Here is a 25,019-nt window from a genome sequence, read left to right on the forward strand (position 1 = left end):
AGAGGCAGGGAAAGCAACTTCCCTGGGACTGTTTCTTCCCCTCCAGTACAAGAGGGCAGGCAGCCCCACAGAATAGGCAGCGCCTCAACTCTGCTGCTCGGTGCACCAGCTAGCTCAGCTCAGTTGAAGGTAAACCCACTTCTCATTTGGAGAATATGGAGTTTAGTTAAGGTTAAGTTTCCCACTTCATTTTTTAAATAGTCAGTGAGAATACCGCTCTCTGTTTGTATGAAAATTCTATACAAGGGAGTAACCTAGCTTCTAATGCAATGGTCCCCAAACTGTGGGGCACACCCATTTATGGGGGTGTGAAGAAACATTCAGAGGTAGGAGGGGAGGCGCGGCGCGGCAGGGCCCAGGCCAGCCCCCACCAAAGGCAGGGAGAAAGCGCAATGCTTCCAGCCCTGCTCCATCCCCAGCCTCGCTTCTCTCCCAACCCCAGCTCCACTCCACCCCCTGCCCTCATTCTCTCTCCACCCCTGGACCAGCTCTGCCTCTAGCCCTAGCTCCATCCCCATCCCTTCCCACCCCCAGCTCTGCCTTCAGCCCAAGCTCTGCTGCTGAGGAAGCTTTGGCTGGCTGTGCAGTAATGGGGAGGAGGGTACGAACAGATTCCATTACTGGCAAGGGAGGGGATGCAAATGGAAAAGTTTGCGCATCACTCTTCTAATGTGATTAAGACTGCTCCAAAGAACTTTCACAAATGTACCCAAAACAACAGTTAACACAACAGGACAGCTACTATTTCTGTACACTTATTTAATTTTTTATAAACCAACGATAACTTGGTGAACTTTCCAACATACATCTAAATCCAAGACAGTGCTGGACTTTTTTCAACTTCTGCAATCAATGGGGAAACCACCCTTAGATAAGGATCAGTTAGTGAAATGTTTGATGAATTCTCTGTGAACACTGATGGCCTTTCAGGCCTGTAGTGATAACTTTAGAAGGAAAATGTGAAGGAACATCTTATCAAATTAACAACCTCGAGAGAAGAGTAAACATGACTGACTATTGGATTATTCAGGCAGAGGCTATGGTAAAAAAAAAAAAAATAGCTATACAGAGTAGAAAACACCTAAAATACTATTATTACACAAAAAAACCCCGTATATTAAAAGACATTAGTGTTGCAGGGTCAAGTACTCAAAAGTTAGGAAGTGCCAGAATCAAGCTTGTCCCCCTTGTGCATATGCATCATGACACAGACTTTAATTACATGATCACATACTAATTTTTCTACTGGACCTCTCCTCACTCAGTGCACAGGAGGGATGTTGTTCAGTCAATGAGCAGTTAGTCTGGCTTTTTTAATTCTCATCATTCATTTGTAGCCTACACGTTAATGACTGCACACCATCCAAATTCTACACTGAGTACAGAATTATTAATTTCCCCACAAACTTTTCTATAACACTCATCACTGTAGTATCGAAGTGATTCACAAACTTTAATGCATTATTCTTTACAAAACCCTTAGGAGATATGGTGATGATTATATTGTTATTTTACAGGGAATTGAAGCACTAAATTTGGGTGCCTAATTTGAGATGTCTAGGGTCTGAGTTTTTTCAGAGTACTTAGCATTTTTATAGTACTTTATACATTCTGAGTACAGCTATTACTGATCCATGTATAATGACAGGTTTCAGAGTAGCAGCCGTGTTAGTCTGTATCCGTAAAAAAGAAAAGGAGTACTTGTGGCACTTTAGGGACTAACAAATTTATTAGAGCATAAGCTTTCGTGAGCTACAGCTCACTTCATCGGATGCATGCAGTGGAAAATATAGCGGGGAGATTTTATATACACAGAGAACATGAAACAATGGGTGTTACCATACAGACTGTAACAAGAGTGATCAGGAAAGGTGAGCTATTACCAGCAGGAGAGCAGAGGGTGGTGGGGTGTGGGGTGGGGGAAGGGGTAACCTTTTGTAGTGATAATCAAGGTGGGCCATTTCCAGCAGTTGACAAGAACAGTAGGAGGGGAAATAAACATGGGAAAATAGTTTTACTTTGTGTAATGACACATCCACTCCCAGTCTTTATTCAAGCCTAAGTTAATTGTATCCAGTTTGCAAATTAATTCCAATTCAGCAGTCTCTCATTGAAGTCTGTTTTTGAAGTTTTTTTGTTGAAGAATTGCCACTTTTAGCTCTGTCATCGAGTGACCAAAGAGACTGAAGTGTTCTCCGACTGGTTTTTGAATGTTATAATTCTTGACATCTGATTTGTGTCCATTTTAAATTTTAAATGTGGAAGAGGCAGGGATAAAATCTCATACTCCAGCATTCTAATTCATCTGCATTAAGCATGATACCTATCCTTTCTCTACCTGCAATCCCAGCCTCATTTACTACACATCTCGGCAGTATGGGGATGTGAAGGGGGAGTGTATGGCCTAGGGGTTTTTTCTAGTGTAAACTGCTACTTTTTAAAAAAAGCAAACTGAAATAAAAATAAAGATCCATCATATTGAACCATAGTGACTGCCACATGGATCATCAGCGGGATTTGGACCATTAAATCCAAAGCACAGACCTTCACCATTCAAGTTAATCGGGTATTGGGAGCAGCAGCAGCAGCAGGCTGTCCTCTTGGTTGATCGGGCACTGGAAACACACAACTTGCTAGTGTGTGTCACTCTTCTTACTGCCCCCAGCTTGCATCTACTAAGCCTGCATCTGTCTGTCTCAAACTTTCCATCCTTCTTGCTCAACTGCATTTGAGCAAGTCAGGCTGCTTTCTCCTCCTCCTCCTCACTTCCTGTGCTTCAGCAGTAGAAGAACAGAGAGAAGAGGGGACAGAGTCTCTGCTCCCAGTTCTGGTGCCAGGCAGGTACCACAGTGGTCCCCAGCAGCCAGGATTAGAAATTTCAGGAAAAGTCCTGCTCATCCCCCTTCCTTCCCAGAAGTACTGGGATTAAGCAGGGGTTAGTCACTTTGTGGCGACAGTGTATGCACAATCTGTTTGGTATGTGGGAGCTGTGAGGGGATGCAGCATGCTCAGTAAGACAATATCTTTGGAAAATAATGCTACCGGTCTCTAACAAACCTCTGCTGAGTATGTGCAAACTGCAATTTTCAGAAGTTTGTAATATGGCCAAACTTGGATGGATTTTCACAAGTACAACACAAGGCACATCCTTGACACCAGGATTATCACCTGCCAAATTTTGTATTTTTCCCACAGCTCGTTCTCAGAAATAACCAAACGTTTTTGGGTTTTTTGCTGAAATTTACAAAAGTAATTCAGCCTAAGGCAGACAAATGGTATGGAAATTCTAGCCTCAACAGTTAGAATTTAGCTAGGTTATAAGCTACTAAAAATAGGGTCTTATAAGCACAGCTGCCAACTCTGCCTATAATTAAATATTGACATGAAAAACAATGCCAAAAAATAACCATTTTGCTTTGGTAAAAATCTAACTATATAATTATCTCAGAAGCATAAGGGCATGATCATGAGCTTCAAATTATTAAGTTTATCCTGATTACTCCAGCTGACCAAAGGCTCAGGAATTGAGTCAGGTTGCCTAGATAAGACTAAAGCCACTACAGTGATTTTGATAAAACACTGTTGAAAAAGATAGCTGCAACTCCTTCTCATCCCAAGTATGCAAACTATGACCAGCCTTGCCCCCACTAAAATACTCACTGGATATTCAAGGAGATCCACTGGTTGGCGAAAAGGTTCAGAGTCCTCACACTGAAAAATAAGATTTAACAACTCCTGGCATTGTCTCTTCCAAGCCTGAACATCGTATGACTGTGCTCTGTTGCGCAGCCTCCGCTTGGGTTGATGATCCTGAAATGGCAATAGTGACTGCTGTATATTAATCAGCCTACCTGTTTTCACAAATTAAAGAGTAAAGTGATTAAATGAAAATAATTAAGGTGTGACGCATCATTAGCAAACCAGTAATACATAATGGAACAGGTAAAAATGTTTTTAACATTACAGCTAATAAAGAAACTACTACTGTTAAAGTTGACTCACGGGGGAAGATACATAATATTTTAAAGACTGGATTATGCCTCCCTAGAGCATTTCAGTTTTTAATGTTTCTTGTATAATCCTTTTTTAGATTTTAGATTTAGATTAGATCACTTATTTACAGTGATATAAATCACTGAAGCAAAGTAAGGGAAAATATTACCTTCCTTTTTCTAGTGGACGTCCCTGGCACGTTTGTATCTTTCTCTTCTTCCTTTGAGCAAAAAAATATGAGTCGTACAACATTAAAATATAAAACACATTTGAGAAATTGTTTCCTTACATACTGTATTTATACTTTCAGTTCTTTGTATTTCTCTCTCTGTCACTTTGGAAGGTGCTCCACATAAGAACCCTGAGAAACTTGCTGTTTTTTTCAATCACATTTTCCTGCCTAACCCTAAAATTTCTGAAACATGATGACCACCATTTTTTTTAAAGCAGTTTAGAACGTCTCTGAGTTTGTAAATGTGGAGTGAAATTCACTCCCATACAGACAATGTGCACAAAGTTTATGTACCACATAAGCCCTCTGGTTTGGAGGGTGGGGGGAATTTCACCCACTGCTCCTCAACTGATTTGAAGGACTGCAGTTGGATGGCACAGGGCATTCTCTATCCTCTCACAATGGGCCGAATATACTGCCTTTGCAGCAGGAAGCTGCGGCAGGTAGTAAAACCCCATTTCTCTTGAACACCAGTGCAGTGTACTAAGACATCATACTGGGGTTACTCTTAGCTATTTTCACATTAAACAATTATTTTTCAAACAGAATAAAAAAAAAATCAAAGTGGAATTTTGACATGCTGGTGGTCTTTTGTTAGCTTACCTCATCAGAGTCAGACAAGACTTTCTTCTTCATTGTATTATATAATGGAATTATATCATAGCAAGCCTGGTCTCTGTACAGCAAGAAATATTGTACGTTAACAGGTGTATATTTTCATCCCTTTGTGTATTATCAACTTGTTTTTAGAGGTGGAACACATTTTTTCAAGTCATACATAATCATGACTACAGAAATACTGATTAATGCCATACTAATTCTACACAGAAATATAGCAATAAGAAAGTTAGTTTATTACATTGGAATTTGTAAGGAACCTCCACAAATCTGATTATCTAAATTTCTCAAAATATATGAAATATTAACGGATTACTTTTAGGGTTGGCATAATTTGATTTCTTTTAATTCGATGGCTGATATCGATGTTTATTTGTAAGCTTTTATTCATTTTTATCAATTTAAATTTTCACAGTTACAGGAAATAATGGGGAGATCAGACAATAATTACTCAATGATAGTAGATGTTGAGATTCAAAAACTTTACTTGCGTTTCAACGATTATTAAGTTTTAACATCACGTCAGAATACATGAAGTAACTATCCTTATATCAAAATCTAGTAAGTTACTCATAAGCATTTTTCTTACTTTGCTGAGTTGTAAATTTTAGTTATCATCAACGGAAATATTTTCTGTTGGCATGTGCGTATGTATGAGAAATCAACATTTACTGATAAAAATCTAATTCTGCCAAGGCTAATTTTTTACAGTAACAGATATTTTTAAATTAAAAATGTCACTCCTTCAGCATAAAATAATCAGTTATAAAAATTCTAGACTTTATCCCAAATACATTATTTTGGGATTTAACCTCTTAGAATACAAAACCTTGGAGCATAACCTAAAATGTAATGTTTAAGAAAAGTTTTGTAGATGAGTTCCAATATTTCATGGATTAGGGACCCAATTTTATGGGACTCCAGGGGCTTCTACATAGATTATTTAGGTTAATCTTTCTATCTACCCAATGGGATTCAGTGCTCAGTCTAGAAGATACCATCAGAGATGCTTAGTTTTGCAGTTCTCAAACTGTGGATTTGTCTCCAGAGGTAACATGCTTGTTAACAGCAAAAATATTTTTAAATAAATAAATAAATAATAGAGAGAGGTGAGACATAGCAGACTTTAACTCTATTGTCCCTCTGCAAATTTGTGTACACAGAATCAATTCCTTACCTCTCTCTAAAAGTGCAAAGTTTCAAAAAGTTCAATGAATAGAAGATTGTTGGGGGCAGAACAGATCTGAACAAGGAGAAGAAGTCTGGAGATAAATGTGAGAAGCGAGGGACATATACTTGTTTTGTTAAAATATAATATGTTTGCGGTTGAAGAAAAAAATCCAGAATACTTAATGTTGTTGTTTTAGTTAAATAAAACAATTTAAATGTCTGGCTGGTGATGTTCTCCTCCTAATACAGCAAGGCAAGAAAATCTTCCAAATATTAATGATTAACCTATTGAATTGGGGATAGTTCACCTCCCAGTGACTTCATAAATATCTGCTTCAATTACCTTTGGTAAATAAAATAACCGAACAATCATTCATTTTCTGATATAGGTGTAAAACTAATCTGAAAAGTTTTCAAAATAAATCAGTTTAAAAATATATAGTGTGTACCCTCTAAAAATGAAACCTACATCTATCTCTGAGTTGTGAAGAATATGTATTAAGGCTATAACAACCAACAAGAATGCACTTTTATGTAGAAAACCATGATTAAATCAAGACTTCCTGACTAGTGATTTAAATCAAATCCACCCTGTCAGTGACCTGTCCTTTTTTGATTGTTTACTGCTTCCCCAATTTTTGTGTGATCTGCAAACTTTATCGGTAATGATTTTGTTTTCTTTCAAGTCACTGATAAAAATGTTAATTGCCTAGGGCCAAGAGTAGTAAAGGACAATCACAACATCTGCGAGATGTTCTGCTTTTTCAGGTCAGTGATTATATAATTTACAGACTCAGACCTAATCTACACAAAGAAGCTGCAGGGGCTGATTTAAAGGTGTGTTTTAATGGGCACAAACTAAAACAATACAAGCTATTATTAAACCAAAATAAGAATGTCCACGTGGTGTTTTGCACTAGCTTAGCTAAATCAGTTTTTAAAAAAGGTATCTTTAGTTAAACCAGGGCAACTTTTGTGTTTAGATGTTAGTCAACAAAAAAGCATGTAGGAACAATGGATTAAAAAAAAATAAGAAATACATGGAATGCTACCAAAAACCCCCCCAATCCTAAAAGCACACAGATTTACTGTTTTGGGATATTTTATTGCTCCTTTACTATGTAGCTTAAAACACTGACTTATAAACTGGAATTAATTTACACATCACCTTTACTATTTTGAAAACAAAATAAACAGAAACATTGATGTTTCCAGGCAAGTTGCTACACGTGTGCAATAACTTTAAAATATTTGAGGGCTCTTCACTACAGAATATACATCCTGCGTCAAAGTCACAAATGATAAGTTTCAGTGACTCCAGTAAATACATATACATTGAGGCAATATTAAGAAATGCATATCAAACAGTGGTTCTCAAACGTCACTGCACTGTGACCCCCTTCTGACAACAAAAATTACTACAGGACTCCAGGAGGTGGGGACTGAAGCCTGAGCCGACCTGAGCCCTGCCGCCCCAGGTGGGAGGGGCAATAGCCGAAGCCCTAGGGCTTCAGCCTCAAGCAGGGAGCCTGTAACCTGAGTCCCATTGCTCAGGGCTGAAGACAATGCCTGAGCTTCGCTGCCCAGGGCCAAAGCCCCCAGGCTTGGGCTTTGGCCCTGGGTGGTGGGGCTTGGGCTTCAGCCCGGGGCCCAGCAAGTCTAACACCAGCCCTGGTGACCCCATTAAAATGGGGTCCCGACCCACTTTGGGATCCCAACCCATAGTTTGAGAACTGCTGTGCTAGATCATCTCCTTATGAGCCAATTATGGCTTACTAGATAAATAAATCTGTAGATATTTTCTTTTCAAATTATTTAAATATGCATTTGCTAATCAACATTCTGTGATATAGCTCATAAGTATTATTTGCCCACTCTCAGCTAATTAATACAGATTTGAACATATATGACGACTTTGTCAAACAAATATAGAACTGCTGCAGCTTTTCTGAACTTTCCTTGAAACAATTCTGTTTTGAAGATCAACATGAAGGGTAAGATTGAGAAGAAAAACTGTCATACTAGAGCCTTGTGTTCTAATGATTTAATATGATAATTCATGCTTATAAAAAGTAGGACTAGATTCCTATCTAATGGAAGACCTTCATTTGTTTACTTTTTCCCAAAGAATTATGGAGGAGCAGTAGTGATGCTATTGTTAACACTGTATTCTATATTATATTTAAAGCTGGAATTCAACCTTTATTGTGTATGTAAAGCACAATGTGTCTGCCCCACAGGTTCAGCGCATAATCTGAATAAAGCCTCAATTTTCTGGGAATTTTCAAGTAAATCTGTTCATTAATTTGAGTTCAACCAGTTGCAAGTGAGCCTTAAGACAATTCACATTCTGAGTCTCTCAATTTTTTGGGCCTCTCCAGTTTCAACGTTCAAAGTCAAAAATGAATGCATAGTGAAAGTCTGGGGGTCTCTCTGAGGTTATGCAATGATTTTATTAATAAAAGAAAAAAATTAATTATGTTCTTCATAACCAAATCCTTATGCCCAGCAGTTAACAGATGGAGAACATGAAGTATATTTGCTATCTCCATTCTCTGATGAGGTATGTATAAGCCTTTTTGAACACCTTAAGAAAGTAATACAACACTCCCTTTTGTCATATATCTCCAGCAATGTTCCCTGCATCTGCAAATGGTACATGGGGAACAGCTTTTGCTAATGTCGGGGCATTTGTGTTGTATTGGAAAAGAGGTTCTTTGACAAAGACCAGTAATTTTGTCAATGACCAAGATTCTCTGTAAAACCATTCAGGCCTGAACCAGCTTGGATGCCAGCTTTTCTACACTGTCCTCCCAAAACATGAGTTTGTGTGACTTTCCAGAACTGTACAGAAGGGATAGATGGAGAAAGGGAAAAGAGAGAAGCCTGGCCTGTTTCTGGTAGTAATGGCAGTGAGTTTGGAAGGCTGGTACTCCTAGTTGAGTAGAGTTAAGATTGTGTAGTGGTTATTCTAGTAATGAGGGGTGGTGTCTCTGTGGATGGAGGAATAGGGGGTATATACTGCTGATGTCTTAAAACAATTTCCTTGCTTTTGTGTTAGGAATATTATGTATATTATATTTAACTGATACACAACATAGAATGTGTGTGTATTAATAAGTCTGGTGTCAGGGAGAGGAGATGCAGGTGCTTTGGGTACTGGGGGTGTCAACACTAGCAGCATCTCAGTTTTGTGTGAGAGAAATACCTTCCTCCCTGCCAGGATAGAGGGGATCCTACTACCCCTTACTGGTATCCGAGGATTTATTTTGCGGAACTCCCATTGCAAAGTACCTGGTCACTGCCCCAACCCCAATCCTCTCCTTTTGGCTGTGGGGAGCCTGGTATGTGCAGGGTGGGAAGACTCTGTGCTGTGACTGTAGAAGTGGCAGCTCCTCTCCCAAATGGAGGCAGCTGCCACCCTAGTGCTGGGAGGGAGTAATGAGCCCCCACAGTTACAGAAGCAGAGGCCTGGAAAGCGGACTTAGTAGCAGAGAGCAAGCAATGAGTGAGCAACTACATGTAACTGAATGAAGAACAAGAGGGACTGAGTGGGACCAATCCCAACAAGAAAAAAAAAAAAACCTGACCAAAACAAGACATGCTACTACACACGCTTCTCTGTCTGGGGAGAGGATGAGAGAACAAACAACACATGACAGATATGTAGTCATGTTGCTTAATGTACTACTAGAAGGCGCTCATATATTATGGTGGTGGGCATGGTATAAGAACCTATCCAAAACAGAAAAAGGGATGGTTGTTACATGATATCAAGCTGAAGGGTTTGGGGCAAGCGCCTCTCGCCCCCAAGATACTGATTTGGCGTCAACTACATGTACTTGTATTGCCATTGTTGGCCAAATCAAAATGTTTGCAGAACTCCCCTCACAAAGGGTAGGTGGGATTACAGACAATATCTTTTACTGAAATTTTTACAGGATCTTGTTCTTCAGCTCCCATTTTGCTTCTTTTGTGCAAGAGGCTTATGGAGGTAGTTTTACCTAGCAGACTCTTTAATTCACTAGTGCTATCAGGGACCTGCCTTGCCCCCAATTTGAGCTCTTTGGTTGAGTATGGGTATGTCTACACTGCAATTAAAACCCTGTGGATGGCCCAAGTCAGCTGGCTTGGGCTCAGGCTAAGGGCTGTTTAACTACAGTACAGACATGTACCCTGTGTGTGGCTCCTAACAACGAACAAGAACTGGGTAAACATTTCTGTGATTTAAGCACCAGACAGCTCTTATACAATGTGTCTAAGGACTTGTCTACACAAACATTTAATTGGTGACAAGCTGGGATGTAAATCTACTTGGCACTTCCCTGCTGCACACTAATTGTTCGTGTGGATCCTGCTGCCGCACACTAACAATTCTCTAATGCTCTTTGATCTACTCCCTCAATAGAATGAGTTAGAATGACTAGATAGGTCTGATCGAGATGGCATGGTATATTAATAAATTGTTAAACAAATAAAATGCTGACAAAGACTCTTCTTCCTATTCTCTACTGAATTTTAGTATGATACTGGAAGGGCCCATCTGGTCTAAGAGGCCATGACTGCGCTACTGAAAAATCACTCCCTTACCTTTTTGTTTTAAACTTCCCCTTTACTTTTTTTCCACTGGAGAAAGGAGTGGAGGGGGAAGAAAATAAATTGAAAGTAGGTTTTTACATCAAAAATTCTCAAAATATTTTATTTAAAATTATAATCAAAAATGAAAAGTTTTGCAAACCACACACATTTTTCAATTTTTCATGAAACACAATTACCATTTTCCAACTAGCTCTAGTTACACCAAATGGGAATGTTTTAGAATGAAATTCTACAAGTATTATATTATTAGCTCCATGTTTTAAAACTATGTTCAAGAGATTGTTTTCGTATCTGTGCCCTGTACAAACCACTAAATCTATCACTTGTCAGAAAGCTCATGTAGGAAATGAAAAATCAGACTATATATCATAATTAATTTAATATTGAAATTTCCCTTTCAAGAGTAATTGGTACATTTCTGCTTTTAGAAAGTTTCAAATATTTCTTGATACTCTACATAAATACTTCCTGGGAAAAAAACCTTAGGATGTTAATGTCCAGATTCAATTACTAATTTGTCATTATTCAATTCCTTGTTTCTGAAATGTTTTGTTTTATAAACTTCAGTGCATTAAACTGAATCCTATTTTGCAGTAACTGACATAATGTTCTTTACATAGCCTTTGAGTTTCCCCTCTCCCTTTCTAAACATAAATGTTTTGCACTTCTGACCTTCTGTAGAGTAGATGGCAGGCTCACATTAACATGCAAAATTAGCTACTAGTCACTTTTTATCTATTGTTAGAAAACAGAACAAAAATATTAGATCTGTTCATCAACTCACTTTATGAAGTGTAGCAGAAGATCTGTAACGAATTTGGCAGATTTAACAATAGGGCTTCCTGGTTCATTGAACGTGCGTGTATTATGTTCTATGTACCGAACTTCCCACATAAGTGAAGAAAGCCGCCTTTGTGGGGAAGGAAAAAAACAAACATAGAAGACATTGAACAGTTACATATTATAATATCTAGGTTAAAATTTTAAAAGAAGTCTCCCATATCTTCTTTCAAGCAGTTTAAAAAGGAATAACAGCCAAAAATTACATTTCTTGGTTAGAGCAAGAAATCATATACTCTTATAAAGCTCTCTACCTGGACAACAGCAGACAGCTTTCTCTTGCTTCCGGCTCCTACATGTGTGTCTGGTGTACATGGGGAGGGTATGTGGCTGGTGAGTGAAAGGGGCGGGGGGGGGGAGAGTTTTGAGACCCTCACCACTAGTCAATCAGAAGATGGCTCAGAGGAATGTACTTCCCATGCTTCCCAGACAATTCAGCTGGTTACCTACAGCTCTTCTCTGTTGCCCAGGCCTGGTCCTTGTCCTCCTAAAGCAGATGGGTAAGGGGGACAAAATTTTTCCTCTGATAGGCAGAATCCTAGAGCAACAGCTAGAATTCTCTCCCTTACCCCTTAGAGTAGCTCTGATGAATACAGCCCCCCAGTTACAGAACAGTAGTCCCTGCCTGCATCACAACACAAGTAAAAGCATTTTAAAAAACGGATGCAACTTTTACTATGTTCCATGTTATGTGATTGTCAAAAAATGAGGACACCCCTCATTTCAAACTAAATTCATTCTTAAAAGTGGTATGGCAATTGAGAGTAGGCCCAACTTTCCATTTATTTTGCAATTGCAAAGCACTATGGAAGAAATTTCTAAGAAGCATGTCCTAACCTTTTCTCCCCCCTAATAATTATGAAACCAGACAGAGTGAACTGGAAGACCAATTAATATATTCTACTGGGTGCATATGCACACCAAGACTACGTAAATGTGCTTTCTGTGAACATGGTACTCAATTCCACAATGTGCTAAAAATAAAGTGAAGGAAGATAGGCTCTTCCTTACATAGTGATAATATGCTAGGCTTAAGTTTAACAGTCTCTTGTTTCCAAAGGCTAATGACATGTCCCAAGTAAAATTTCATGGCAAATTATTAGAGACTTCACCAGGGGAGATGCAGTTATCCCAGGGCCCTCTGAGGACTATCAAAGGTCTGACAGCCTTCCCAAGGCCACTTCCTACCACTGGACGATTGCCCAAAATTCACTATCTGTGGCAAGGAAATGTGCAGGGGATCAGCTCATTGCTTGGTAGCTCCTTGTTGCTGTGCATGGTGTGATAGCTCCCTCTTCCTTAGGGTGGCAGCTGCCTCCTCCTGTTGCTTGGCCCTCAGCCAGCTCACTTTCAGGTCTCTCCTCTGCTGGGATAGTCCATAAACAAAACTAGGTGACTTAACACAAACAAACTGAGTCTATACAAGAGAGAGAGGAATGCCTCCCTCTAGGGGTGTATCTGAAGTAGGTCCTCCCTTCTATCAGGGAGGGACCTTTGGGCAGTTGTTGTAGGGCGAGATCTTGCCTTCACTCAGCTCTTCTCAGGAGCTGCGAATTGCAGATTTGCGCTCTTCTCTTGTCTGCCCCCAAATGAGCTATTCTGCTTCCTTTAAACTCCCCCTCTAGTCTGTGCATCGCTTGCAGGTGTGGCTGAGCCCAGACCAGCTCCTTAACACCTTGTTGACCAGAGTGGGGTTTGCATACCCCATCACACTGCCTTACATGTATCTAGTATGGGTATCTCACTCAGAGATGAAGCTGAAGTAGCTTGCTCCTGGTGGAATGAGCCTTTACCCCTTCTGGTGGGGGGATGCCAGCTAGTTGGTAACAGAGTAATACAACGCAAGATCCATTTCAAAAGCCTATGCACCGATATAGGTTGACCTCTTGATCATTCCTCTATGGGAAAAAATAGTTTAGGTGTCTTTGTAATGTCCCTTGTTCTCTGCAGATAAAAGGCCAAAGCTCTCCGGATGTCCAGAGATTGCAGGCCTCTCTCCTCTTCCAAGGCACGTGGTTTAGGAAAAAATACAGGGGAGTGGATGACCTGACTCATATGAAACTTGAAAACTACCTTAGGTATGAATCTGGAGTGGGGGGACCTTTTCTTTACAGAAAGTACTATATGGTGGGCCCACCACAGAATCATAGGATTAGAAGGGACTGCAAGGGTCATCAAGTCTAACCCCCTGCCAAGATGCAGGATTTGTTATGTCTAAAACATCCAGGCCAGATGACTTATGGCCATAAGCGCTCCCAGTTCTCTGACTCTTCTGGACGTTATGGCTATCAGAAAGGCCACCTTAATGGACAGTTGGATCATAGAGCATGGAGCCAGAGGCTCAAAGGGAGTCTCAGTGAGAGACAACTGAACAAAACTGAGGTCCCACTGTGGTGCGGACTTCATCGCTGGTGGAAAGGATCTGAGAATTCCCTTAAAAAATCTAGTTGTGATGGTATGTGAAAAATCATACAGTTATCCACTGGAGCTGGGGTGGCCAACCTGTGACTCCGGAGCCACATGTGGCTCTTCAGAAGTTAATATGCCGCTCCTTGCATAGGCACAGACTCCGGGGCTGGAGCTACAGGCGCCAACTTTCCAATGTGCAAGGGGGTGCTCACTGCTCAACCCCTGGCTCTGACACAGGTCCTGCCCCCACTCCACCCCTTCCCGCCCCTTTCCCTGAGCTTGCTGTGCCCTCGTTCCTCCGCTCCCACCCCCAGAGCCTCCTGCACGCCACAAAACAGCTGATCGGGAGGTGCGGGGAGGGAGGGAGGGAGAGGTGCTGATCGGCAGGGCTGCCGGTGGGTGGGAAGTGCTGGGCGCGGGGGGAGCTGATGGGAGGGCTGCTGATGTATTACTGTGGCTCTTTGGCAATGTACATTGGAAAATTCTGGCTCCTTCTTAGGCTCAGGTTGGCCACCCCTGCACTAGAGGATGGAAAGCACTGATTGCTGCTAAATACACTTACAGGAAATTGAATGCAAGACCCAAAGGCTTAAGGGTAAAGAGATAATTCTAATATATCAAGGATTCTGACAGAGTCCAGAGACAAATTGTGTTGATGAACCCAAACTGAGGAAAACTTCCATTTAGCTGAGGAACAGCTTCTCGTAGACTCTTTTCCACTTTGGTTAAAGATGGATTGCCCTCTTGGAACATGAGCGTTCTATCCCTGATGCCGATCCAAATACCAGGCTCTGAACTGCAGTGGCCCTGGATTGTGACCTTGCCCCTGTGCTGTGTTAGAAGGTCCGGCAATGTGCGGATGTTCATGGTTGGCTCTACCAAAAGCTTCCTTACATCAGTGAACCGGACCTGTCTTGGCCAGTTGGGTGCAATGGAGTAAATATGCCGATGCAGACCTCTCTGTGCCGATGTAGCACTTCTAGTGTAGCTCTGTCCTCTATCTCAGCAGAGCTCAGGGGAAAAAATGTGGTATCAAAGGAATTAGAGAGAAAGCATACCCCATGCGGCCCTTCCACAACATGAGGGCATCTCCCAATAAGTCTTTCCCAGGGATGCTCTGGAGAAATACTGAGGAAGCTTCCTGTTCACGTGAGAGGCGAAAAGGTCTCAGGCTGGCATTACCCACTGAGCAAACATGTCATTGATAACCAAATCATGACTCTGATTCGTGATTTGTGGAAAAACATCTGCTCAGGCAGTCTGCTAGGGAATTTTGCATCCCTAGTAAGTATAGTGTTGATGGAGTTATGTGATATGATGCACAAAGAGAGAGATCTCATTCCCCCTTGCTTCTTTATATAAGATATTGCTGCATATTGTCCAATGTTATCTGAAAGTGTTTGGATTGGATGAGTCATGGGAGGAAGGCATTGCAGGCTCAATGGACCACACTGAGTTCTAGTAAGCTGATATGCATTCCAGACTGATGGAGGTCCAGACAATCTGTACCATATGATCTCCCAGGTGTACACTGTGACTCAAAAGGGAGGCACCAGTAATGGTGGTTGCTTCAGGTGTTGGTGTGTCCACCAGACAAGAGAGCCTGGTAACATGAGTGGAATTGGGACCTTGTTTATGGTTTCTAGGCATTGTAGATGTAGCCTGGCAAACGGTGTCACATATGCGCATGAAGTCATGTGGCCAAGGAGGGAAAGGCAAGTTCTGACTGATGATCTAACAGAGATCTGGTGCATGAGAATGCTTGTGGCCTGAAACCTTTCGAGAGGCAGATACGCTCTTGTGTAGTTGAGTCTAATGTCACCCTTATGAAGTCTATGCACCTCATATGGGCCAACATTTTGCGTGATTGATGCAGACACCTAAGGAAGGTAAAAGATTGAGCAGAACACAGATTGCCCTGTGGACCTCCTTTTAGGAGTTATAGGATCATAGAAGATTAGGGTTGGAAGAGACCTCAGGAGGTCATCTAATCCAACCCCCTGCTCAAAGCAGGATCAACCCCAACTAAATCATCCCAGCCAGGGATTTGTAAAGCTGGGCCTTAAAAACTCTAAGGATGGAGATTCCACCACCTCCATTGTAACCCATTCCAGTGCTTCACTACCCTCCTAGTGAAATAGTTTTTCCTAATATCCAACCTAGACCTCCACCACTGCAACTTGTGACCACTGCTCCTTGTTCTGTCATCTGACACCACTGAGAATAGCCTAGCTCCATCCTTTTTGGAACCTCCCTTCGGATAGTTGAAGGCTGCTCTCAAATCCCCCCTCATTCTTCTTTTCTGCAGACTAAATAAGCCCAGTTCCCTCAGTCTCTCCTCATAAGTCATGTGCCCCAGCCCCCTAATCATTTTTGTTGCCCTCCACTGGACTCTCTCCAATTTGTCCACATCCTTTCTGTACTGGGGGGCCCAAAACTGGACGCAATACTACAGTTGTGGCTTCACCAGTGCCGAATAGAGGGGACTAATCACTTCGCTCCATCTGCTGGCAGTGGCTCCTACTAATGCAGCCTAATATGCCGTTAGTCTTGTTGGCAACAAGGGCACACTGTTGACTCATAGCCAGCTTCTCGTCCACTGTAATCCCCAGGTCCTGTTGTACAGAATTGCTGCCTAGCCAGTCGGTCCCCAGCCTGTAGCAGTGCATGGGATTCTTCCGTCCTAAGTGCAGGACTCTACACTTGTCCTTGCTGAACCTCATCAGATTTCTTTTGGCCCAATCCTCCAATTTGTCTAAGTCACTCTGGACCTTATCCCTACCCTCCAGCATATCTACTTCTCCCCCCAGCTTAGAGTCATCCGCGAACTTGTTGAGGGTGCAATCCATCACATCATCCAGATCATTAATGAAGATGTTGAACAAAACTGGTCCCAGGACTGACCGCTGGGGCACTCCGCTTGATACCAGCTGCCAACTAGACACTGAGCCGTTGATCACTACCCGTTGAGCTTGACGATCTAGCCAGCTTTCTATCCATCTTATAGTCCATTCATCCAATCCATACTTCTTTAACTTGCTGGCAAGAATACTGTGGGAGACTACATCAAAAGCTTTGATAAAGTCAAGGTAAATCATGTCCACTGTTTTCCCCATATCCACAGAGACAGTTATCTCATCACAGAAGGCAATCAGGTTGGCCAGGCATGACTTGCCCTTGGTGAATCCATGTTGACTGTTCCTGATTACCTTCCTCTCCTCCAAGTGCTTCAAAATGGTGAGGCTGACAGGTCTGTAGTTCCCCAGACTCCCCTTCTTCCCTTTTTAAAGTTGCCTCTGAGAAGCCAGTCATTGAGGTATGAGAAGACTGTAAATCCTTCTCTTTTCATCCCAGCAGCCATAACTGAGAAAATGTTGTAAACACCCTGGGTGCTCCGCCCAGACCAAAGGGGAGGACTCTGAATTGTTAATGGTCATGATCAAAGAGGAACCCAAGGAAACTCCTGTGAACTGGATGAATATCTATATGAAAATATGCATCTTTCACATCGAGAGCCGTGAACCATTTGCCCTCCTCTAATGAGATAATTATCGATGCCAAGGAGATCATGTGGAATTTTAGATTTTGAATAAACTTAACTGACATAGACTGAGAACTGGCCTCCATTATTCTTGGGAATCAGGAAGCAACAGGAATAGAATCCCTTCCCATGGTATTGAGATGGAACTTTTTCTATGGCTCCCCTAAGGTGCAGGGAGTTCACTTCCTGTTGTAAAATCCCTGAAGAAGAACTGGGAAGGAAATGTCAGTAATTGGAATAGTCACCATGGATAACCTCTAATGCGATTTGTTTGTAGTTTGGGATGTCCAGTTTTTGACTAATTGAGGAAGGCGGCCTCCAAACACCTAAATAGGAGACAGGAAAGGCATCAATGAAGGGACACAGGTCTAAACAGTCCCATCAAAAGAAACTTTTCCCCTGGGGATTAGAGCACAAAACAGCAGTGGATGTTGCCAAGGCTGGATTCCTGAATCTATACACCATCTGTTTCTTGTATGGTGGCTCCTAAGGACTTAATGATAAACGGGCTGAAAAGTTGGTTTTGACCTATATACCTGTCTATGATGCTTCCTCTTGGGAACAGGGGTATAAATGCTCAGCAAGTAAAGCATTGTTTCTGAATCTTTGAGGGAGTGGAGAAACTCATCTGTTTTCTCAAGGAATAGGTTGTGTGACAAAGTTCCTCCTCTACCTTGGTGGGTCTTCCGCTTATTGGCAGATTTGCTCGCCTCGGAGATTCACGGCAGCCCTCAGTTTGGCTGTTTTTGTGAACCCACAGTACAGGTCAACTCCTCCTGTGTCTGATCAGGAGTTGGGCGGTTTGGGAGGAACCCGGGCTCACCCTCTACTCCGGGTTCCAGCCCAGGGCCCTGTGGAATGCAGCTGTCTAGAGTGCCTCCTGGAACAGCTGTGCGACAGCCACAACTCCCTGGGCTACTTCCCCATCGCCTGCTCCCAACACCTTCTTTATCCTCACCATAGGACCTTCCTCCTGGTGTCTGATAATTCTTGTACTCCTCAGTCCTCCAACAGTATGTGTTCTCACTCCCAGCTCCTAGCGCCTCTTGCTCCCAGCTCCTTACACGCGCACCACAAACTGAAGTGAGCTCCTTTTTTTAAACCCAGGTGCCCTGATTAGCCTGCTTTAATTGATTCTAGCAGCTTCTTGATTGGCTGCAGGTGTTCTAATCAGCCTGTCTGTCTTAATTGTCTCCAGAAGGTTCCTGATTATTCTGGAACCTTCCCTGTTACCTTACCCTGGGACAAGGGACCTACTTAACCTGGGGCTAATATATCTGCCTTCTATCACTCTCCTATAGCCATCTGACCCTGTCACATATCCCCCGCCTCTGCTCAACAACATGGGGTTGGGCAACTTCGGATGTCAGGCAGTGTACCCGTGACAAGCCATCTGCATTGCCATGGTGGCTTCCAGCCCGGTGTTGTATGGTGAATTGGAAAGGTTGTAGGGACAGGAACCATCTGGTCACCCTTGTGTTCTTCTCTTTATTTCGCTGCATCCACTGGAGGGGTGCATGGTCGGTCACAAGGGAAAACTGTTGTCCCAGTAGGTGTTAATGAAGTGTTTCCATGGCCCATTTCATAGCAAGGCACTCTCTTTCAACCATGGCATACTTCTGCTCTCTCGGGAGGAGTTTCCTGCTAAGGTAGAGGATTGGGTGTTCTTCATCTCCGTCCATCTGCGATAGGACAGCTCCCAATCCTACTTCAGATGCATCTGTCTGTAAAATGAATTCTTTGTTGAAGTCTCGGGCTATAAGCACAGGGTTACTGCAGAGGGCTGTCCGTAGATCCACGAATGCTTTCTCTGCGGCATCTGTCCACTTCACTATGTCCGGACCCCGGGCTTTTATCAGGTCTGTCAGGGGACTCGCTCTGGTAGCAAAATGGGGAATAAATCGTCGGTAGTACCCCACCACACCCAGGAATGCCCAGACTTCCTTTTTCCGATTCGGCCGGAGCCAATTTTGGATAGCCTCTAGTTTGTTTAGTTGGGGCTTGACCATACCCCTTCCTACAATGTAGCCAAGGTATTTAGCCTCGGCTAGCCCTATAGCACACTTGGCTGGGTTGGCTGTGAGGCCAGCCCGTCTTAGTGTGTTCAGAACCGCTTCCACCTTTTCCAAGTGGGTTTCCCAGTCGGGGGTGTGAATAATCACATCATCCAGGTATGCCGCTGCATAACTGGTATGGGGTCGTAGGCGCTTGTCCATAAGATGCTGGAAGGTGGCAGGTGCCCCATGCAGTCCAAAAGGAAAAACAGTATATTCAATCAGACCCTCTGGGGTAGAGAATGCCGTTTTTTCTTTCGCATCTTTGGCAAGGGGAATCTGCCTGTATCCCTTCGTTAAATCAAGGGTGGTCAAAAATCGGGTGTTGCCCAGGCGGTCAACTAACTCATCGATACGGGGTATGCATCGAATTTGGATATTTCATTCAGCCGGTGAAAGTCATTACAAAACCTAGTGGTGCCATCAGGTTTGGGCACCAACACAATCGGGCTTGACCACTGACTATGGGACTTTTCAATGACTCCCAGCTCCAACATCCTTTTTACCTCTGCCTTGATCTCCTCCCTTTTTGCGGCTGGGACCCGACAGGGCCTTAAAGTTACCTTTGTCCCAAGGTCTGTGATAATGTGGTGATTTGTTTCAGTGGGCCGACCTGGTTTGGTTGAAAACATGTCCTGGTATCGGTTCATCACCTCAGTTACCTCCTTCTTCTGGTTTGGTGTCAGATCAGTGGATATCCTGATCTGCTCCTGCATGTTATTTCCCTGGATTGGGGTCTCTTGGGCCACTACACACGCCTCTCATTGGTGACAAGGCTTTAAGAGGTTAATGTGATAAATTTGCTCTTGTTTCCAGCATCCTGGCTGCCGCAACTTGTAGGTTATTTCCCCCACGGGTTCAACCACCTCATAGGGCCCCTGCCATTGGGCCAAAAGCTTGCTTTCTGCCAGGGGTACTAACACCAACACCTTATCCCCTGGTTGGAACTGTCGGACTTTTGCCTGGCAATTGTAATGGGTTTGCTGAACCTCCTGCACCTTTTCCAAATGTTCCCGTACAATAGGGGTGACCCGGGCTATCCGTTCTCGCATCTGCAACACACAGTCAATTATATTACTCCCCTCATTGGGTTCCTCTTCCCAGATTTCTTTCACGATATCTAGTATGCCACAGTGGTGGCGCCGTATAATAACCCAAAGGGGAAAAACCCAGTTGAGGCCTCAGGTACCTCCTGGACTGCAAACATAAGGTAGGGTAGTAGGGTGTCCCAATCCTTCCTGTCCTGATTTACCACTTTCCTTATCATTGCCTTGAGGGTTCGGTTAAACCTTTCTACCAGCCCATCGGTCTGCGAATGATAGACTAAGTTCTCAGGGTATGGATATGGAGCAGCATACAGAGGTTCTTCACTAGCTTTGACGTAAATGGGGTACCTTGGTCTGTTAATATCTCCTTTCGTAGCCCCACTCGGGCAAAGATCCCCACCAACTCTTTAGCTATCATTTTAGAGGCTGTGTTCCGCAGGGGGACAGCTTCTGGGTAGCGAGTAGCATAATCCAGAACGACAAGTATATATTGGTGGCCCCGGGCTGTCTTCTCCAGGGGTCCCACTAGGTCCATGGCTATTCTCTCAAAGGGGACCTCTATGATGGGAAGGCGTACTAAAGGTGCCCTCAAGTGGGGACGGGGACTGTGCAGCTGACACTCCGGGCAGGACGCACAGTACCTCCGCACTTCTTCATGTACTCTGGGCCAGAAGAATCATCGCAGGACCTGTGCCAGGGTCTTCTTTACCCCCAAATGTCCCCCAAAAAGATGAATATGGGCCAGACTTAATACAGCATTCTGGTGTTTTTGAGATACTAGGATCTGCTGTACCTTCTGCCCTGTACTGGTGCGACCCGGTATAAGAGATTCTTCTTCATTATGAAGTAGGGTCCTGGTCCCTGGGTCTTCCCTTCGACGGGGACCCCATCTATTTTGGTCATCTCCTTCCTAATGTTGTCGTACCTTGGGTCTTCAGCCTGCTCCCGTCCAAAATTTCCTCTCCCGGGGCTAATCTGCCCGAGATCTAGGGGGCCAGTCTCTGTTGCCTCTACTGGTTCAGAGGCAAAAAGGAGTACTTGTGGCACCTTAGAGACTAACCAATTTATTTGAGCATAAGCTTTCGTGAGCTACAGCTCACTTCATCGGATGCATACCGTGGAAACTGCAGCAGACTTTATATATACACAGAGAATATGAAACAATACCTCCTCCCACCCCACTGTCCTGCTGGTAATAGCTTATCTAAAGTGATCATCAGGTGGGCCATTTCCAGCACAAATCCAGGTTTTCTCACCCTCCACCTCCCCACACAAATTCACTCTCCTGTTGGTGATAGCCCATCCAAAGTGACAACTCTTTACACAATGTGCATGACAATCAAGTTGGGCTATTTCCTACACAAATCCAGGTTTTCTCACATCCCCCCCACCCCCATACACACACAAACTCACTCTCCTGCTGGTAATAGCTCATCCAAACTGACCATTACCAGCTAGAGGGGATGCCATTTTAGATTTGGTCTTGGTGAGTAATGAGGACCTCATAGAGGAAATGGTTGTAGGGGATAATCTTGGCTCAAGTGATCATGAGCTAATTCAGTTCAAACTGAATGGAAGGATTAACAAAAATAAATCTGCAAGTAGGGTTTTTGATTTCAAAAGGGCTGACTTTCAAAAATTAAGGAAATTAGTTAGGGAAGTGGATTGGACTGAAGAATTTATGGGTTTAAAGGTAGAGGAGGCCTGGGATTATTTTAAATTAAAGCTGCAGAAGCTATCGGAAGCCTGCATCCCAAGAAAGGGGAAAAAATTCATAGGCAGGAGTTGTAGACCAAGCTGGATGAGCAAGCATCTTAGAGAGGTAATTAAGAAAAAGCAGAAAGCATATAGGGAGTGGAAGAAGGGAGGGATCAGTAAGGAAAGCTACCTTATTGAGGTCAGAATATGTAGGGATAAAGTGAGACAGGCTAAAAGTCAAGTAGAGTTGGACCTTGCAAAGGGAATTAAAACCAATAGTAAAAGGTTCTATAGTCATATAAATAGGAAGAAAACAAAGAAAGAAGAAGTGGGACCGCTAAAAACTGAGGATGGAGTGGAGGTCAAGGATAATCTAGGCATGGCCCAATATCTAAACAAATACTTTGCCTCAGTCTTTAATAAGACTAAAGAGGATCTTAGGGATAATGGTAGCATGATAAATGGGAATGAGGATATGGAGGTAGACATCACCATATCTGAGGTAGAAGCGAAACTCAAACAGCTTAATGGGACTAAATCGGGGGGCCCAGATAATCTTCATCCAAGAATATTAAAAGAATTGGCACAAGAAATTGCAAGCCCATTAGCAAGAATTTTTAATGAATCTGTAAACTCAGGGGTTGTACCGTATGATTGGAGAATTGCTAACATAGTTCCTATTTTTAAGAAAGGGAAAAAAAGTGATCCAAGTAATTATAGGCCTGTTAGTTTGACATCTGTAGTATGCAAGGTCTTGGAAAAAATTTTGAAGGAGAAGGTAGTTAAGGACATTGAAGTCAATGGTAAATGGGACAAAATACAACATGGTTTTACAAAAGGTAGATCGTGCCAAACCAACCTGATCTCCTTCTTTGAGAGAGTAACAGATTTTTTAGATAAAGGAAACGCAGTGGATCTAATTTACTTAGATTTTAGTAAGGCGTTTGATACTGTGCCACATGGGGAATTATTAGTTAAATTGGATAAGATGAGCATCAATAGGAAAATTGAAAGGTGGATAGGGAATTGGTTAAAGGGGAGACTACAACGGGTCCTACTGAAAGGTGAACTGTCAAGTTGGAGGGAGGTTACCAGTGGAGTTCCTCAAGGATCAGTTTTGGGACCAATCTTATTTAATCTTTTTATTACTGACCTCAGCACAAAAAGTGGGAGTGTGCTAATAAAGTTTGCAGATGATACAAAGCTGGGAGGTATTGCTAATTTAGAGAAGGACAGGGATACCCTACAGGAGGATCTGGATGACCTTGTAAACTGGAGTAATAGGAATAGGATGAAATTTAATAGTGAGAAGTGTAAGGTCATGCATTTAGGGATTAATAACAAGAAATTTAGTTATAAGCTAGGGACACATCAACTAGAAGTAACGGAGGAGGAAAAGGACCTTGGAGTATTGGTTGATCATAGGATGACTATGAGCTGCCAATGTGATATGGCTGTGAAAAAAGCTAATGTCATCTTGGGATGCATCAGGAGAGGTATTTCCAGTAGGGATAAGGAGGTTTTAGTACCGTTATATAAGGCACTGGTGAGACCTCACCTGGAATACTGTGTGCAGTTCTGGTCTCCCATGTTTAAGAAGGATGAATTCAAACTGGAACAGGTACAGAGAAGGGCTACTGGGATGATCCGAGGAATGGAAAACTTGTCTTATGAAAGGAGACTCAGGGAGCTTGGCTTGTTTAGCCTAACTAAAAGAAGGTTGAGGGGAGATATGATTGCTCTCTATAAATATATCAGAGGGATAAATATTGGAGAGGGAGAGGAATTATTTAAACTCAGTACCAATGTGGACACAAGAACAAATGGATATAAACTGGCCACTAGGAAATTTAGATTAGAAATTAGATGAAGGTTTCTAACCATCAGAGGAGTGAAGTTTTGGAATAGCCTTCCGAGGGAAGTAGTGGGGGCAAAAGATCTATCTCGCTTTAAGATTAAACTCGATAAGTTTATGGAGGAGATGGTATGATGGGATAACATGGTTTTGGTAATTAAATGTTCATGGTAAATAGGCCCAATGGCCTGTGAAGGGTTTTTAGATGGGGTAAGATCCAAGTTACCCGGGAAAGAATTTTCTGTAGTATCTGGCTGATGAATCTTGCCCATATGCTCAGGGTTTAGCTGATCGCCATATTTGGGGTCGGGAAGGAATTTTCCTCCAGGGTAGATTGGAAGGCCCTGGAGGTTTTTCGCCTTCCTCTGTAGCATGGGGCACGGGTCACTTGCTGGAGGATTCTCTGCTCCTTGAGGTCTTCAAACTACAATTTGAGGACTTCAATAGCACAGATATAGGTGTGAGGTCTTTTTTAGGAGTGGTGGGTGAAATTCTGTGGCCTGCGTTGTGCGGGAGGTCGGACTAGATGATCATAATGGTCCCTTCTGGCCTAAATATCTATGAATCTATGAATCACCAGCAGGAGAGTGAATTTGTGTGGGGGGGTGGAGGGTGAGAAAACCTGGATTTGTGCTGGAAATGGCCCACCTGATGATCACTTTAGATAAGCTATTACCAGCAGGACAGTGGGGTGGGAGGAGGTATTGTTTCATATTCTCTGTGTATATATAAAGTCTGCTGCAGTTTCCACGGTATGCATCCGATGAAGTGAGCTGTAGCTCACGAAAGCTTATGCTCAAATAAATTGGTTAGTCTCTAAGGTGCTACAAGTACTCCTTTTCTTTTTGCGAATACAGACTAACACGGCTGTTACTCTGGTTCAGAGGCGTTAGGCTGTGGGTCAGACTCGGGTGCTTCTCCCTCCTGGGTGGCCTCCTTTTCAGTTGCTCGGGTCCACCTACCT

General features: G+C 42.8%; 1 protein-coding gene across 4 annotated transcripts in view; it reads right to left on the minus strand.

Annotated features, from left to right (window-relative positions):
• The window catches only part of PHIP (PHIP subunit of CUL4-Ring ligase complex), a 309,729-nt gene that overhangs the window by 21,442 nt on the left and 263,268 nt on the right, over positions 1-25,019 (minus strand). For all 4 annotated transcript variants that reach the window (XM_048845170.2, XM_048845168.2, XM_048845171.2 and 1 more), the window contains 4 exons: positions 11,397-11,522; positions 4,829-4,901; positions 4,163-4,213; positions 3,661-3,810 (listed from right to left, as the gene is read on the minus strand). In XM_048845170.2, the coding sequence (XP_048701127.2) occupies positions 3,661-3,810; positions 4,163-4,213; positions 4,829-4,901; positions 11,397-11,522 (400 nt within the window). The remainder of the gene's footprint in view (positions 1-3,660; positions 3,811-4,162; positions 4,214-4,828; positions 4,902-11,396; positions 11,523-25,019) is intronic.

The sequence above is a fragment of the Caretta caretta genome, chromosome 3 (genome assembly GCF_965140235.1).
Source record: "Caretta caretta isolate rCarCar2 chromosome 3, rCarCar1.hap1, whole genome shotgun sequence".
Lineage (NCBI taxonomy): Eukaryota > Metazoa > Chordata > Testudines > Cheloniidae > Caretta > Caretta caretta.